Below are 18,100 nucleotides of genomic sequence, written 5' to 3' on the forward strand. Positions count from 1 at the left end.
TAATAAAGAGAGATTATCACTGAATAATGAAAATGAAAATTAGTAACTTCGTTCAGTTAAATACTAAGTTTATGTTTTAACTGGTATTCTCTAGTACAGATGTATGTTATATCTGAAAAAAAAAAAGTTTTATTCGATGTTCCACCATAGATGATATATTTCAAGTTGTGCAATAATTACAAAAGTCCAAATTTTAACCATCATAAAAATGTTGGAAGCGCTTATTAGTGTTGTTATTCTAGCTTTAGCGAGGATAGTACCATATGTAATTATAATTTTAAAAAATAGACATATTTCACCCATTCAGTATAAATTACAGCCTTAAAACGTGGAATTAGACAAATGTCCACACTAAATTTATAGAGTAATTTTCAGCTATTACAAACCAGTCCTAAGATATACCAGTTTACGCTAACGTCTGCGAAATCAGTAACTGGTACAGTCCGCGGCACAAAATTTGTTACAAAAATTCTAAGTCCAAATGAATAACAAACTCTTGCCCATTCTTTTCTTTCTTTAAAGAGTGCAAGCTAGTAAGATGCTCCCTAAGAAATCTATGGAAATTGCCAAAAGCTCTAAAATATCTACGGACAGAAACGAGTTTTATTCAATGATTCATTGAATTTCTTTTCAGTAAGTGCAAGCAAATGTTTCAGGGGCGTCATTTGGGCAGGACAGGAGGGTGTAATTCCCCCTCACTTGAGCTTCATAAATACGTATTTTTTGATCAAATGTATAGTAATACACTAATAAAAAGTGAAAATCTTATGTCGCCGGAGAATCTCTTCCTTGCCCCCCCCCCCCCCCCCCTCCGAATAAAGTCTAAAAGACACTGGTTTTAACAACAAACCTATAGAGCTACGATAGCACATTGCTAAAGAGCTTACATTTGGTTTCAAGAGTCGAAGGTTTGATCTCAAGCCATATGACTTCCTGGGTGACATTGAGAGAGAGAGAGGGATTCAAGTATGGAGACAGAGAGGGATGATTTGTATACACAGATTTAGAATTGGGGAAAAAATGATCGGACAGCATTCGTATTATGACGAAATTTCTGATTTTGTGAAAGATAAGAAGGGAAGTTTTCGAACTGCGAGGATCACATTAGGCAGTTGTCGAATTAATGTGGAGAACTCTTTTTAGAGCATCAGATGATTACGAAAGGAGAGAAAGATCTTCAGAACTGAGGAATTAAGATTTTAAAAAATCTGATTTCGGCGACGGGTTTCAAATCACGAACCTTGTGGTTATCGAACCATGACTTTATCCATTCTGCTACGGAGAATTCTATTACTGGTTCACATACGTTTCCCTTAGCTGCGTTGAAAGCTACCTTAAGGGGATATTCCAAAAGTTGACTCGGTGGATGCGCCGTTCAGTTAGGACGTAAACCTCTTGTAACTTAGTTACAATGTGCAAAATGAACTTCCTCTTCTTCAGGACATTTTTAAAGCTTTAAAATTTGTTACTATTGTTTTAATTAAGTTACATTTGATAGAACCATCTGATAAAGTAGTGCCAAGCCCTGTGCGTCATTGTCTGTTAGGTGAATGGTTAATGTAAGTTACTCCTACGTGGATGGTCCGAGCTTCCAATCAAGACCATTCTTATTGATTATTTTATTTGAGCTACGCTCATACTGTATATTCCACAAGTTCAAGTTTGAAGTAATGTAGTCACAGCTAGTTTAATTCGAAATAATTTTCCAATATTATATTTGTTACTAAATTTACATGGCACTCCTCACTTGTTTGTAGCCCTGCATAAATGCAAAATTGTTTTAAAAGTATATTTTACTTTCAAGTTTTAATGTTTTGTTTAATTGTCCTTCAACTTTAATTTATAATTATTTTCTATTTCTTAATTATAACATATTTTCTATTTATATTGTATTCTATGTTACACGTTTATTATTTATATTTTATGTCTTACCTTTGAAGAGGAGCTTTTGACAATTCAGAGCAGCAGGGACATACACAGGATGCAGGCCTTTGCAATCAAGAGCTTTTGCCCCCACGAAATCACTACTTTTTTTTTTGTAAATTATATCTAATTTTAGAGATGATGATAGCAGGGGCGGATTCAGGGGAGTGCGTTCGGGCGATCACATCCCCCAGAATAGGGAACTTTTTATACTTTTTATTTTAAAAATAAAACATATCCTAAGTATTTTTCATCTTTGTATTATAAACGTGAATTAAAACCTAAAGTAGATAGGCCTTACTTTCTTAAGAAAGTTAATTCTACAGAAGAGCTCTTTCTCATTTTCTATTTTTTTCTTTCTTTTCTTTTCTTTCTTTCTTTCTTTTTCTTTCTTTTTTTGCAATCCGCTCTTACCTTGATTTGACTTCGAACGACCGCCCCTCCCAAACAATCATCCTGGATCCGCCCCTTTTTATTTTTATATTTATAGCTGTTATGTATCTTCCCCCCTCCTCTCCATCCTCTACGTTATTCCGTCAAAGTGAAATGGCAAAATCCATCCCTCGCGTTAATCGAGACGGGGACATATAGCCTCATTGCTGACGTCCCCATTAATCCCCCTACTCATACCCTTTAGTGTGTTTAAGTTAATTGTTTTTTTGTCTTCAGTTGCAAATTTCTAAGTTATTTTTCTTTGTTTCAAAATTCTCGCATTTCTTGTATGATAACACAAGTTAATAATCTTTGACTTGTTTTATATTAATAATCTGAGTTGTTCTTAAACCTTTGGTTTCCAATTTTGTTTTGTCTCTACACCAAACTACAGATATGACAAATTTAATTCTCATACTTTACATTTGATTTCAAAGCGGTCGCCATGAACTGCTTAAAAGCACTTTTTCCGTCACGAAACACCCAGCAGAGGGCGTACGATATCGTCTACAGCAATGAGAGGAAACTCCGCCTTGTTACGTGACGTCACATGAAGCACGTTTCGTTCAAACACCTAAGCAAAGCTATTATTTTGCTTCTGGTGTGAAAATGGCTCACTACGAAGCTTCTGTTAAAAGCAGCGTGATTGCTTTAATTGAGCATGCGGGCATGAACTATAGCGAGGCAGGCGCGAGATATGGCGTTAACCATGCTACATCACGAAGGTGATGGAGGAGATATGAGGAAACAGGAGATGTAAGACGTAAAAGAGGAAGTGGGCGACAAAGAGTTTTCTCTGCCGAAGAAGACCAGAGTGTAATTGCCCAATGCCGTGAGCACCCTTTCATGTCTGCCCGACAGTTATGAGAGGAAACCAATTTCCCAGGCGATGTTACGACTGTCCGTCGTAGACTCAAATCCTTTGGTTTGAGATCATACAGGGCAGCTGTTAAGGAGCGACTAACAGAAGACCACATGGTTGACCGTCTGGCGTTTGCACAGCTAAATATTGCACGTGTGTGGGACGAGGTCGTTTTCACAGACGAAAAAATATTTTCCAGTGCAAACTTCGGGCAGACCGCCCCCCTGGAAAAAGGTATGCCTCTGAATACGTTTCCCGTTCTGGTCGAATGGGACATGTAACTGTCCACTGTTGGGCATGGATATGCAAGGCTGCAAATTTCGGAGGAATCTACAGGATTCCTGGTCGCCTAAACGCCCAGAAGTATGTGGAACATCTGGATGAAACGCTTCCGGAAATAAAAGCTCATGTAGGTGACGGCATATTATACTTGCAACAGGACAATAGCTCGATACATAATTCAAATGTGATTCAGACATGGTTGCAGAGGCAACCTGATGTCGAAATAGTTGACTGGGTTCCTCATGGAGCAGATCTGAACCCTATTGAAAATATGTGGGCCTCTGTTGCAAGAACATTGCGGGAAACCTGGTCGAACAATCCTTCACGAACATCTAATGATCTTTGGGAGCGTGTTGAAGATGCGTGGTCGATCTGTTGCACCCAACGCTATATCTCTCGCCTGGTGGATTCAATGCCACGGCGTATGGCAGCTGTAATCGAGTCCCAAGGGGACTATACACACTATTAATAAATGCTCGCCCACAACACCATCAGCCCAGGGGGTGCTCTTAATATATGTCCCGAACCTCTACTTTCACGCTCTCTTCACAGTGACGTCACCAGCGAGGAACTTAGAGCTTGTCGTCTGCTTGGCGCGCGAAGATTTGCTAGTAAGACCACAAACAATACTTTATTTATTTTGGGTTTTTGCTATGTTGAATTGTGTTGCTTTCTTTTCTAGTGGTGTACGTAGACGAATATTATTTAATAGAGAAAAGGTTAATATCTCAGATTTCTTTACGTGGGCTTGGCTGTACAGACATGCAATATTGCAAGATAGTATGAACTTGAGTACGTGTGTACATATGTATTTTTACTTCTATTTGTCTTTCATCTCCAAGTGTTCCACATTATAGAATTAGGGATGTACCGATATATCGGTATCGGTAATATCAGCCACTTTTGGTATCGGTATCTAGAGAGTATAGGTATCGGCATTGGCAAATAAACACCGATATTTACCGATACATTTTTCAAACTATTTTCAGTTTGTTTAATATTAACAGTAACACTTATATTTCATCGGTTTCTTTTAGAGTTAAAAGTCGTTCTAAATTATTATCAATTGTATAATCAATCGATTTCTTTATGCATGTATACGCCTTTGATTTGCACTATTCATACTTAACTGATAGTTTTAGTCCCTCCATGCCAAAATAGTGAAGAAAAGACAAAGGTCCTCAGTCAGGATCATAGGCACCCGAAGAAAATTTTCTAGGGGGAGCCGATTTCCCGATTTCAAAGTAAAAAAAAGTAAGTTTAATTTCCTTATTCATTCTCATAACTTTCTATGTTTGCATGAAGTTCATAAATTAAAATTATTTTTCGATATTTTTCTGCTTATTGGTTCTCTAGATGTTTATTTGAGTTAGAAATCAGAGTAAAACTCCGGGACGTCGTGTGGGTAGAACAGGTGGGGCGATTGCCCTACGCCTTGCACCACAGAATGAAAGAGTTTGACCGTTGAGGAAAACTAGCAGGTTAACTATTTCTAATTCATTGTTGAGATTAGTGTTGTCCACGAGACGAGATCGAGGTGAGAAATGTCTCGTCTCGTCTGCAATTCGAGACGAGAAGAATCTTTTAAATTCGTTTAAATTTAAAAATATGGGAGTTCTCGTCTCGTTTTCGAGGCAAGTTGAGAAACTTCACGAGTCTTCACCCAAATATTAAACCTTAAACACTGGTTTAGTGTTGCATGGTTCATCATTAAAAACAAAAAAAAAAAAAAAACTATAAATTGATAAAGTGATTGTAAGAACACAATGAAGAGCATTCAAAGATACACAAGTCATTACACAATATACTCCAATAATAAATATCGTTTAAATGTTGCTATATCTTATCCTTCGTGGATCTCTCGTGACTTTAGGAAGTCGGGAAAATTTTGTACAAAAATATATACAAGAGGCTAGAGGAACTTCGAGGCGAGACGAAAAGAGCTTTTTTCGAAAATCGATTCTACAAGACGAGAAAACCTAATTTCTCGTCTCGTCTCGTCTCGATTCGTAACACTAGTTAGCATACAGATATTTAGATATAAACCAAATACATTTTTCCGGACTGTGTACTATTAATGTCACGAAGTGCAATCATAGCGTCAACAATGGTTACATTAAATATAATCTGTGATGGATAGTCGACACGACGTTTGACACGGATGGGTTCCGTTTTAATAATCATGTGGAGAAGGATCTTGCATCGTTTGGCCTAATCCTCGTTTCGCCTAACCAATTATCTGACACTTTTATGACAGATAAAAGATAAGCTTTATGTCCGCCATTTTAGGCGAAATAAGGATACTCGTTTGGCCTAATCCTCGTTTTGCCTAAAATGGTGGACTATAAAAAATCTGGAGAATAAAACTGGAGGGAAATTATCGGAAAAAAAAAATCCCTACTATGTGAAGAACTGAGAAATACAGATGCAAAACCAGATAAATCCCTCTTCCATATTCAGTTTCATAAACTGTTAAATCCCAAACCTGCAAACAACCTAATGAGAAAAGCAGAATCAAATCCGGTTAATTCCATATTTCAAACAATTTGAGGTTTTGTACTGTATAGGATTAGTTTCGTAATCTGAATATTTATTGCAACTCTTCGTAAATCATTCGAAATTTTATTTGGCAGAATTTGAAGTGTGTGCTTTCATTATTTTTTTTATTTTTGGACTGAAAATTGAAAAAAAAAGAAAATGAAATCTTTAGTTTTACGTCCAACGCTTATGCCGGTTAGGCTAAGTGGATGAAATGGTGGAATGAAGAAAGTGGGAGGAAACGGGAGAACCCCGAGAAAACCCACGAGAACGGTGTTTGTCCACCATAAAGTTCACATGGCGCGAGCTGGGATCGAACCAGGGACCCCAAGCACCGGAGGTGAACGCTCTACTACTGAGCCACCGCGTACCCTGGACTGAAAATGGAGACACTATACGTCTTAACCTAACTGTTCGTGAAACTTTTCTGTCCTTATTTGCTTTTCTTTAATAATTACTAGACAAATGCACGCAAAATCAAAAGAAAACGATACTCTAAGCAGCGATGATCATAATTTTGTTATCAGACAACACCAAAATTGTCTAGAAAACGTACAAGACACATGAAAAACTGGAAACGAAATGTAGCCATGGTATCTATGGTTAAAAGTCATTTGTTTTGTATTTCAGGGTAACTCTTTACTTTGAACAGAACATTGTTGGATTAGGTTCTTCTCTAAACGGTCTCTTCAGCTTCAGCAGAACCTCTTTCTTAAAATGTCTCCTGTCAATTACCATTCAAAATTATAACATGTTTCTGGTACAACATGTTAAAAAATTTTGCCACTTATTTATCATTTCTGATTCTCTTTCTGCCACTGTTTTGCTCAAACTGAACATTTGCACATTTTGTTTTGCTATATTTCAAATTCATATGTTGGGATGATTGGCAAATTAATATTCGCCCTATGTTAGTCCATAAAAGATTACAAACTCTTCCAAAATATAATAATTCAGTTTAGAAATGTATACGGATAGGTATAATTAACTCCACTTGTAGTTACGAAGGGTTTGACGATTGAAAGCAGCTCAAAGCTCACGTTTTACAAAGAGGTTTTTGAGGAATAGAAAACCGAGAAAATGGTGATGAACCAGAGGACGACGACGATATGTATTTCCATTTAGTAGATGACTATGGAGAGGAGGTTACATAATACAATTTTTTGCATATTCGGATCCATTGTTTTCAATTTAGAACAAAATTAATGTAACATTTATGTATCCATATTCATTTGTGCCAATCTTGTGCAATGTATAGTTGATAATACCCCCCCCCCTCCAATATTTTAGTACGCATAATACTGATTTCTGACTCTGACTCCCTTTCTTTTTGATAGGTTTTGTATCTTGAGCCTCAACAAAAATGGCCACTCGCCCAGATGCAAAAGCTATTATTTCCATTTACATGCGCAAAACCTGTTAAATCCAAACTATTTTCTTCAATAACGCAATTCACAGACTTGTGTGATTATAGAGCTTTCGACAGACCAACACTCACTCACTCACATTATTCTTATTTGCTTAATGTTCTCTAGTTTCTAATGTTATTTTACAATTATGACGTGTTTAAACAGTTTTTCTAGATTTGTCACAAATTTTAAAATGTGAATTTAACGGGTTTTGCTATTTACCTACTCATATATATTCGCTTATATCCATGGACCTAGTAAATACATAAAGAAATTTGGTAATCCTAACTCCTCGAAAATAGTTAATATAATATTAATCTATATATTTTGCATTTCTTAATTCTTTATATACTAGGGAATTTTCTCTCATATAATTTCCCTCTAGTTGAATGTCCACGATTTTTTCTTATTGTTCGCCATTTTAGGCGTAACGAGGATTAGGCCAAACGAGGATCCTTTTTTCGCCTAAAATGGCTGACACAAATCTTATCATTTATCTGTCATAAAAGTGTCAGATAATTGGTTAGGCGAAACGAGGATTAGGCCAAACGTGGCGAAACGGTGGAGAAGATATGAATTGGCAGTTTTAAACTTTAAGCCTGAGTGCCGTATATTGAACAAAATAAATTGCTAGGCATCAAAGAGCTTCCGCAACTGAATACATCGACAATCTATTCTTCTTCTTCTTCTTCTTCTTATTATTATTATTATTATTATCCATGGTTTTAATTATTTATTGAGATATTCCTATCAGTAATCACAAAGTAATCTATTTATGCCGGGTGTGGAACTCACCTTATCATTGGTTCCGCAATTACTTTAACTCCAGGCACCGGAAATTTCAGAGATTGCCCTGGTAAAACACATATTTATCTGCTACTTTGCTTAAATACATTCACAGCAACATTTCAGATATAAATACATTTAAAATGTAATTATAACTCAACAATTATCTATCTCATCAAAAAATAAATAAATGATCATGCAACACAGGTACATCGTTAATTTTCCATAATATAAATTCCGTTAAGATGATGTTCTATTTATTGCTGGCTTATTTATTGCTTATTTATTTATTTATTTGTAGTTTGTGTGTAGAAGAATGTTGTGACAGCGAAAATGTCATGCATAAAGAAAGAAAAAAGACTTATACACCTCTATACCTACTTGCTGCTCCTCGCTGGTGACGTCACGCAAAACGAGGAGCTAAGCGTCTGACCGTATAGCCCAACCTTTCCTTCTAGTAACCTTGCATCAGCCCTCTCGAGGGCTACCTATTGCCAACAGATGACGAGAAGAGCCCTAAAACAGGGGTGGCGGGGAAAGGTCAACGACACGGTCAAGTCCATTTTCGGTTTTTAAGGTGTGGTCTATACTTAGATGTCGTCTGCTATTCCGGGTAAAGTTATCTGTGTGCTATTCCGTGGTGTCATTTGAAACGCGCGTTGTGCTTTGTGTTTCGTGCTTAGTTTCGTTGTGTTTTTCGAATTAGTGTGTTTTTAATATTATAATATACTGTGTTTTAGTGTAATGGCGAGCTCTAGGAAGAAAGGCGCGACTATTCATAGTGATTGTCGAGAAATAATAAGCAACATTGTTGAATTCTGTGACCGCGAATCAAGAGAGAAACAGTGTTTAGTACCTCTTGGTCAAGCCACAAAACGTGCTTCTAGAGCTACAGGTTTGTCTGAATCAACTATAAAAAGAATTCGCAAGGAGTCTCTTACACGGAAAATGCATTCTCCGACACGAAAATTGATTTCTCCCGGTAAACACAGGAAAAGACCCGATCACAGAAATGTCATTGTAGACGATTTTGATTTGTGTGTTATAAGAAATGCTGTGATTGAAATGTACGTGTCAGATCACATTGTACCAACGTGTGCTAAGCTTTTAACTGTAGTGCGGCAAAAAATTCATTTTCCTTGGAAAATAGACTCACTGCGCAAGGTATTGAGACAGTGTGGTTTCATTTGGAAGAGATGTAACAATAGGAGAAAGGTGTTGATTGAAAGACCAGATATTGTAACGTGGAGGAGTAAATATTTAAGAGCTGTCAAGAGATATCGGGGAGAAAATCGCGCTCTGATATATCTTGATGAAACTGGAGTCGACAGCAACATTACAACTAAGAAGTGTTGGCAGTCAGACGATGTCGTGGGGGTCCATGCGAATGCTAGTTCTGCATATCGACTCATAGTTGTGCATGCAGGAAGCATTAATGGATTTGTGCCGAACGCGTGTCTTATATATAAGGCAGGTAGTAGTACAGGTGATTATCACGGTCAAATGAATGGTGAGAATTTCCAGAAGTGGGTTAGAGAAAAACTTATCCCAAATATTCCTCCTCAGTCTGTCATAGTAATGGATAACGCTCCTTACCATTCAGTACAAACAGAAAAAGTTCCTTCGGGCTATAGCTTGAAAACCGATATGCTCTCCTGGCTAAAATCTCGACAAATTAGCTGTGATGAAACCATGAGGAAGGCGGAATTAAACGCTATAATTCAAGCCAACAAACCTCGTGAGAAAACGTATCGTGTGGACAAATTACTTGAAGAACATGGCCATACAGTGCTTCGTCTTCCCCCGTACTCGTGTGATTTGAACCCGATAGAACTTTCGTGGGCCAAGGTGAAAAAATATATACGTGACCATAACACGACAGGGTCACTTTCATTCACAGCACTCCAGGAACTTACCTCAATTGCAATATCATCATGCACTTCAGAAGATTGGAAGGGTTTCTGTCAGCATGTCGAAAAAATAGAAAAACAGTATTGGGAGCGGGACGGCTTGATGGAAAATGAGGAAGAAAAAATTTTGATTTCGTTTGGAGGAACAGAAGATAGCGACAGTGAGCCGTCAGATGATTCGGATGGTGCATTCGAGGGTGAAACAGATGATGACAGTGACGAATTGGCACAGCCGTTATCACAGTAAAGGGTAAGTACCCTATTCATTTCGTTTTGTGTCTAATTTTTTGTTATACTTGTTATACTTGCGTTGCAACGATATTCCTTGGTAAAACATGAAGGTGGACGTTAGGGATACGCACAAGACAGGATTTGAGGCTGTCTCGACTCGAAAATATGTCGTGAAAGTGATGTCTCGTCTCAAAAAATAAATATGTTTCTATTAGAAGCACTCTGTCTCGACTCGAATTTTTTGACGAAAATTCTGTCTCGTCTCGTCTCGAGCGAAACCCTAGTGGACGTTATTTAAATGGAATCGCAGGTATCACTATTCATCATCGACTCCGAAAAAACTGTGGAATCGACAGTATCATTTCTCTCTAGGGTATAAGTGACATTTGTACCAAGTTGATTGGAATTTCTCGAAACCAATGCTGGCACATGCACACATACACACACACATACACACGCGGATACATCATATGATCAAGAGGGGGGCTAGGCTGTATATAGTCTTCAAATTGTCCAGTAAAGGATAAAATCAACTGCCATTTATGCCGTGTAAATTTTGATGTAAAGGGGGAGCGTACTATAGCCTCTATAGTTCCCTTGGATCCGCCTATATGTGTACATATATACGATATATCAATCACTCATATTTGTAAAATACATATTTAAATATAGAACTTATACGTTGCGTGCAAGAAAACGAATGTATTAATTAAATAGCATGAGAACTCGTATAGGGAACGACTTGCCGAAACCCCCGTGCGAAAAGTGGGTGAGCCCATACCTACGTCACACTACTTCTGCTAGGGCTCTTCTCGTCATCCGTCCACTGTAATTCGACCCACTTATTAACAAAATTTTATGAAATACATTACGCGACACCAGTGAATGTAAGTGTCTCAGTATTCTGCATTAATAAAGAGGCTAACGTGCGAGACTTGGTGGCCGAGTGGTATTATGCTTGCTATGTAAACCAAAACCGCCTGTAACAGTGGTTCGAATCTAGTGAAGTAGACCCCTACTTTTTATCACCAGGGATATTTGCAATACGCCTTCTGCTATGTCCGCCTTCGTACGGTCTATTATATGACACATAATGTGGACCGCCATAAGTTTTTACTTAGTAAACAATTTATAAATATATGAACAAATACCTAGGTATATTAGAGTAACAATGGAATATAGTACTTTCGTCCGACTGACGTCGCTCTGCAAATGTTCATTGTATTACACCGGAAGATGAATTAAATAAAGACTGGAAAATTTGATATAAAAATTGATACGTAATAAGTTAAAGACAAAATATGTAATTATAATAACATATTTGAAACCAATTTCGACTACAATTAATTCTCTACCTGCTTTCATAAATAATCCAAACCAAACTTCGAGGTTTGGAATGCACAAACTACGTGTAGCTAAGAGAAAAAAGTAACAAGATGAGCAGAGATTCGAACCCACGACCACCAGCGTATGAATTCCTTTTACTAACCCTTCATCTATCAAACCATGACGTGAACATGACTTTTGTAAGTTATAAATTTGTATCCAAGAAACACCATTAAGCGTATGTGCAACTACTGCTTTGCTCTTTTTCTCTTCAAAAGCGTAACATGTTTAGGACGATTCGTTTCGTTTTCCATTAGAGTTTCGAAAGAGATTATTTGTGTTTGAGTGTAGGATCTTTAGTTTCCTTTAACCGACACTTCTAGCAAATACAACTTAATTCACACAGCAGTTTAAAAAAAAAAAAAAAAAACTCGTACTGCCTTAGAAAGTATTCCTAAAAGCAGAAGCTGCATCATGCATCCTGAACAGTGACGTAACTAACGGCAGTGCGTTGAGGGAGCCCAGAGTAAAACGGGGACCATTGAAAATTCGTAATTCCACTATTTTTCCTCGATGTCTAAAATAAGACTACTTTAGCCTTACATGAAAAAGAAGCTGTGGAGGGAACTGTGAAGTCAACTGAAAAGATTTATCACGTCCTTGCAGCAACAACTTTAAGTTTTCGAACAGTAATGACGAACAAGATTGATTGAAATTTTAACTTAGAATGAAATAACTAAAAATCTAATCTTATATAACTCTCATTGATAGTAGTGTTCCGTATTTGTTTAGACGCCTATTCTTTTATAACTTTACCTATGGTGCATGGGGTCCTTGGTTCGATCCCAGCTCACGTCGAATGAACTTTATTATGGACAAACACCGTGTGCATGAGTGTCCTCGGGTTTCTCCCGTTTCCTCCCACTTTTTTCATTAAACAATTTCATTTATTTCTCACCATTACTCTCTCCAATAGCATACTCGGCATAATCGTCGGACCTAAAAATTAGATATTTCATTTCATTTTTCTTTTATAACTGTATATCACTTTTTCTGTGACGAGAGCAACATCTAAGCGAGTATTCAGTAAATTAAACCACTAAAACCTATATTCATTGTACAATAGTGAAGATGAAGTTTAGTTCTTTGGCAATCTTCAGCATGGACAGCAAAAAAAGCCAATACATTGATATTGAAACAGTAGTTCACGAATTCCTCTGCGAAAAAGATCACCCGTACTGTTGTGTTTCAGATGATAATTTATAATTATACTTAGTTGGTTGAAATTTCTCCATAGTTGTGGGGGCGAGATACTGAAAAAATCCCTACCAAGAGGTGAAGGTGACATGTAAAAGTAGTCAAATACGAACGAAATTAGTGTCGAATTCATATGCACAGATGAAAAGTGACACTGTGGATGCTGCGTAAGTCCAAAATAAGCCTTGGTTGGCTTCGAGTTGACAATGGGAGGGTGACAGGAATAAAGAATCGAAAATATCCTATATTTGTGTCGAATGGATAGTTTTCGGGATCACTGACATAAAAGGTGATATTTCAGATGTGTATATGTCCAAGGTTGGCCATATTGAAATGGGGTCATAGGGAGAACCAGTAAATACTTCAGAACAGTTCCTTTTTGGTGCGTCTCAAGACACTGAGAGTGAAAAGTGATAATGCACAAGTCACATTCTGAATTATCGGAGATATGACTTCTGGGGAAGTGTCGTTGCTCCAGGGAGGCATTACTACCTGATCACTCCCTAAAATTGTCACTGTATTGCACGGCCGTAGACAGAAATTTATTTTAGCGATCGAAAGCTTGACAGGAATTTATTTCAGCGATTGAGGGCATATTTTAGTAAAATGTCTATCATCCAGGGGCGGATCCAGGATGGTTGTTTGGGAGGGGCGGTCGTTCGAAGTCAAATCAAGGTAAGAGCGGATTGCAAAAAAACAAAAGAAAACAGAAAGAAAGGAAAGAAAAGAAAGAAAAAAAAATAGAAAATAAGAAAGAGCTCTTCTGTAGAATTAACTTTCTTAAGAAAGTAAGGCCTATCTACTTTAGGTTTTAATTTACGTTTATAATACAAAGATGAAAAATACTTAGGATATGTTTTATTTTTAAAATAAAAAGTATAAAAAGTTCCCTATTCTGGGGGATGCGATCACCCCAAACACACTCCCCTGGATCCGCCCCTGCTATCACCATTTATAAAATTAGATATATATACAAACAAAAAAGTAGTGATTTCGTGGGGGCAAAAGCTCTGGCTTGCGAAGGCCTGCATCCTGTGTATGTCCCTGCTGCTCTGAATTGTCAAAAGCTCCTCTTCAAAGGTGACATAAAATGTAAATAATAAACGTGTAACATAGAATACAATATAAATAGAAAATATGTTATAATTAAGAAATAGAAAATAATTATAAATTAAAGTTGAAGGACAATTTTAAAAAAATCAATAATACTTGAAAGTAAAATATACTTTTAAAACAATTTTGCATTTATGCAGGACTACAAACAAGTGAGGAGTGCCATGTAAATTTAGTAACAAATATAATATTGGAAAATTATTTCGAATTAAACTAGCTGTGACTACATTACTTCAAACTTGAACTTGTGGAATATACAGTATGAGCGTAGCTCAAATAAAATAATCAATAAGAATGGTCTTGATTGGAAGCTCGGACCATCCACGTAGGAGTAACTTACATTAACCATTCACCTAACAGACAATGACGCACAGGGCTTGGCACTACTTTATCAGATGGTTCTATCAAATGTAACTTAATTAAAACAATAGTAACAAATTTTAAAGCTTTAAAAAGTGTCCTGAAGAAGAGGAAGTTCATTTTGCACATTGTAACTAAGTTACAAGATGTTTACGTCCTAACTGAACGGCGCATCCACCGAGTCAACTTTTGGAATATCCCCTTAAGGTAGCTTTCAACGCAGCTAAGGGAAACGTATGTGAACGAGTAATAGAATCCTCCGTAGCAGAATGGATAAAGTCATGGTTCGATGACCACAAGGTTCGTGGTTCGAAACCCGTCGCCGAAACCAAATTTTTTAAAATCTTAATTCCTCAGTTCTGAAAATCTTTCTCTCCTTTCGTAATCATCTGATGCTCTAAAAAGAGTTCTCCACATTAATTCGACAACTGCCTAATGTGATCCTCGCAGTTCGAAAACTTCCCTTCTTATCTTTCACAAAATCAGAAATTTCGTCATAATACGAATGCTGTCCGATCATTTTTTCCCCCAATTCTAAATCTGTGTATACGAATCATCCCTCTCTGTCTCCATACTTGAATCCCTCTCCTCTCTCTCTCTCTCTCTCTCTCTCTCAATGTCACCCAGGAAGTCATATGGCTTGAGATCAAACCTTCGACTCTTGAAACCAAATGTAAGCTCTTTCGCAATGTGCTATCGAAACTCTATAGGTTTGTTGTTAAAACCAGTGTCTTTTAGACTTTATTCGGGGGGGGGGGGGGGGGGCAAGGAAGAGATTCTCCGGCGACATAAGATTTTCACTTTTTATTAGTGTATTACTATACATTTGATCAAAAAATACGTATTTATGAAGCTCAAGAGAGGGGGAATTACACCCTCCTGTCCTGCCCAAATGACGCCCCTGAAACATTTGCTTGCACTTACTGAAAAGAAATTCAATGAATCATTGAATAAAACTCGTTTCTGTCCGTAGATATTTTAGAGCTTTTGGCAATTTCCATAGATTTCTTAGGGAGCATCTTACTAGCTTGCACTCTTTAAAGAAAGAAAAGAATGAAACTGAAGATATTTATGAAGCTCTGGGAAGATTGTGTGACTTTCCTTTAATTTAGGCTCTTAAAAATATTTCAGAACAAACGAATGGAAAAGACTGTTTTAAAGCTATAACGCTGTAAACTTGATTCCTGTTTCTTTTTCAGCTGAATGGAAAGAGTGTACTACGTCACACACACTGCTTTAGACAAGGAGAGGTGGAGGACGGGGAGGAGTTGGAATAAATACTAGAAGCAACTAATCGATTGATACATGTATTGCGGGAATGCATAAGAAAACTGGGCAAGAGTTTGTTATTCATTTGGACTTAGAATTTTTGTAACAAATTTTATGCCGCGGACTGTACATGCTGCTCAACAAAACTGAGCGCCACTCACAAAACGGCCGAGTTTACAATTTTTAAATATCAGTTTTGTGCTACCAATGGGTGTGTAAGAGTATAAAGGAAAAAAAAAATGTAAATAAGAATGATCAAGGAACCAAAAAATTATTGGACCATTTCGTACAAAGTATTTAATACCAGAAAAATCAAACTTATTCCATGACTTGAACAGTTTCAAAGCTGCAGTACAGGATCCTAATTTGTAAATAGTAGATATTCAAATTCCCTTCTATAAAGATTACTATTAAATTTTCAGACATTTTCTTACTTAGTAACTCAAAATAAAAATGATGTTGAATTGAGTGTTCATTTTAAAATTTTCAGTTTGGACATGAGCTCAGCTATGCTATTACTTTCTGAGTTCAGAACCTACCTTCACGCTTAGCATTTTACAACCCTGTAAATATAGGTAGCAAAATACATTAAAAGTAAAAAGCTCTATAATATTCCCCCCAAATGAACTAAGACATGATGATGAAAAGAAGTTCACATAACTCACCAATACTTTTACGGAAACTCCCGTCTGAATGGGTTCTTTTGAAGTATATTTAACAGTCTCCGTATCTGGGAATTGCCTTAAGTCCCCTAGAGACTTGGTTTTCTGAATACATACAAAAAACATCATGCGTTATTACAATAAACAACTGTACAAGTGAAAAGTATTAGCATCAATTAGTAAGTCTAAAACTGTTACCCATTCTTCGTTAAAACATCTATACAATAAAACACACTAATATATTTTGCATTTTACGCAGTCACTCTTCATGCAAAGAAATCAGGTATCAGGCGACAAAAGTCATTTTGTAAATTTTGAATAGGGATACATAACAGATTTTTTTTCTATAAATACCTATAAAATACATACCAGGATGAAGTAGAATAAAAATTTATATAATTTATTGAAAAATCATTTTTAAAAAAATGAAAATTTGATATCGCTTAAGTTATTGCAGACAAAAAAAAAGTTGAATACAGTCTTCATTGAATTTCATGTTTGACACACGAAACTAAACAGTATAGTCAATGACAAATACAAATAAATTTGATTAATGTTTTCAAAAATCTTATTTAAATTCATTATGGTAAGATCTAGGGTATTTAAACTAAGTAGACAAATCTCAACTTCTTTTCCCCAGGAATAGAAAGAACATAGATATATATATGTACCAATACGTACTATAATTCCTATTTTATCAATTTATTACGAAATGAGCTTTACTCTATGATTCAGTTTCCAAAAATTATTTGGATAGTTGGAGTTACAACAATATTTAACTTTTCAACAGAGCTAGAATTATCCTTAGCTATTTCTAATTACACGCTAAATTTCCATGAACCACGCAGTAGTAAATGTTGCTTAAATATCCATCCACTTCTATTGCGCAAATATTAGTTGCAATCTACTGTTACAAACTAATCTTAAGATATTTCAAAAGCAAAAATGTGCAAGGACTTTGTAATTAAATAATGAACTAATCGCTGAGCGATGCAAACCAATTTTATTCTAAAACTAGTATCTTGTGACAGTTTTGCGAACTAAACACTTGGCTACATCGGACACTATGGCATACAAGAGAACCAACAGCAGATTAAATACTACAAGACAGCTAAAGACTTCCTGTAACCTGATTGGTAGCTGACCATCATCTTACAGTATCGAAACAGATCCAAACCGGCTAAACCCCTCTCCTTTCCTGCTGAGACTGTATAGACAAACACTCAATGACTAATACCCAACTATGCTGAATTTACAGGAAACAAACAGTCTTATGACTTCTTCCACTGTTTATCAATTTTAATTCCTCGAGTTCCAGTTTATCTCATTGTTACCTTCAATTTCATTCAATCTGGCTCTTTTTTATCTCATGATCGTCCTTCTGCTTTTTTCGTGTACATTTTCACTTCATTGCAATTAACCGCATGACTCGTGTCACTTATGTGTTTGTAGACTGCATTTACTTTTTTCTAGCCTTTTGTAGTCCTTATGAAACGTTTCGATCTCGACAAGCAAACTACTGTCCTGCTAGGAGTGACGTAAACTACTCCACGAAAGAAACTTCATTAACAACATGAAACAGAGGACTAGGTAGACAAACAATGACAAAGGAAAGGCGAAGAAAGATACAGTTTTCCATGAGCAGTTACAGGAAAATGGATTTGATAAGAGAATTGGGAGTACAGAAGAAAAAGAGGGAGGTAATGGAGGAAGAGAAAATGAAGGGCGAGTAAAAAGACT

At 36.6% G+C, this 18,100-nt stretch overlaps 1 protein-coding gene across 49 annotated transcripts in view; it reads right to left on the reverse strand.

Annotated features, from left to right (window-relative positions):
- LOC145686312 (uncharacterized) overlaps positions 1–18,100 on the reverse strand; it is a 955,404-nt gene that overhangs the window by 684,995 nt on the left and 252,309 nt on the right. For 26 of the 49 annotated variants that reach the window (XM_081759464.1, XM_081759467.1, XM_081759462.1 and 23 more), the window contains one exon: positions 16,364–16,465. The exons of the other annotated variants lie outside the window; for them this stretch is intronic. In XM_081759464.1, the coding sequence (XP_081615590.1) occupies positions 16,364–16,465 (102 nt within the window). The remainder of the gene's footprint in view (positions 1–16,363; positions 16,466–18,100) is intronic. 49 annotated transcript variants of the gene reach the window in all.

Source organism: Thermobia domestica, chromosome 5 (assembly GCF_964235325.1).
Source record: "Thermobia domestica chromosome 5, izTheDome1.hap1.1, whole genome shotgun sequence".
Taxonomy (NCBI): domain Eukaryota; kingdom Metazoa; phylum Arthropoda; class Insecta; order Zygentoma; family Lepismatidae; genus Thermobia; species Thermobia domestica.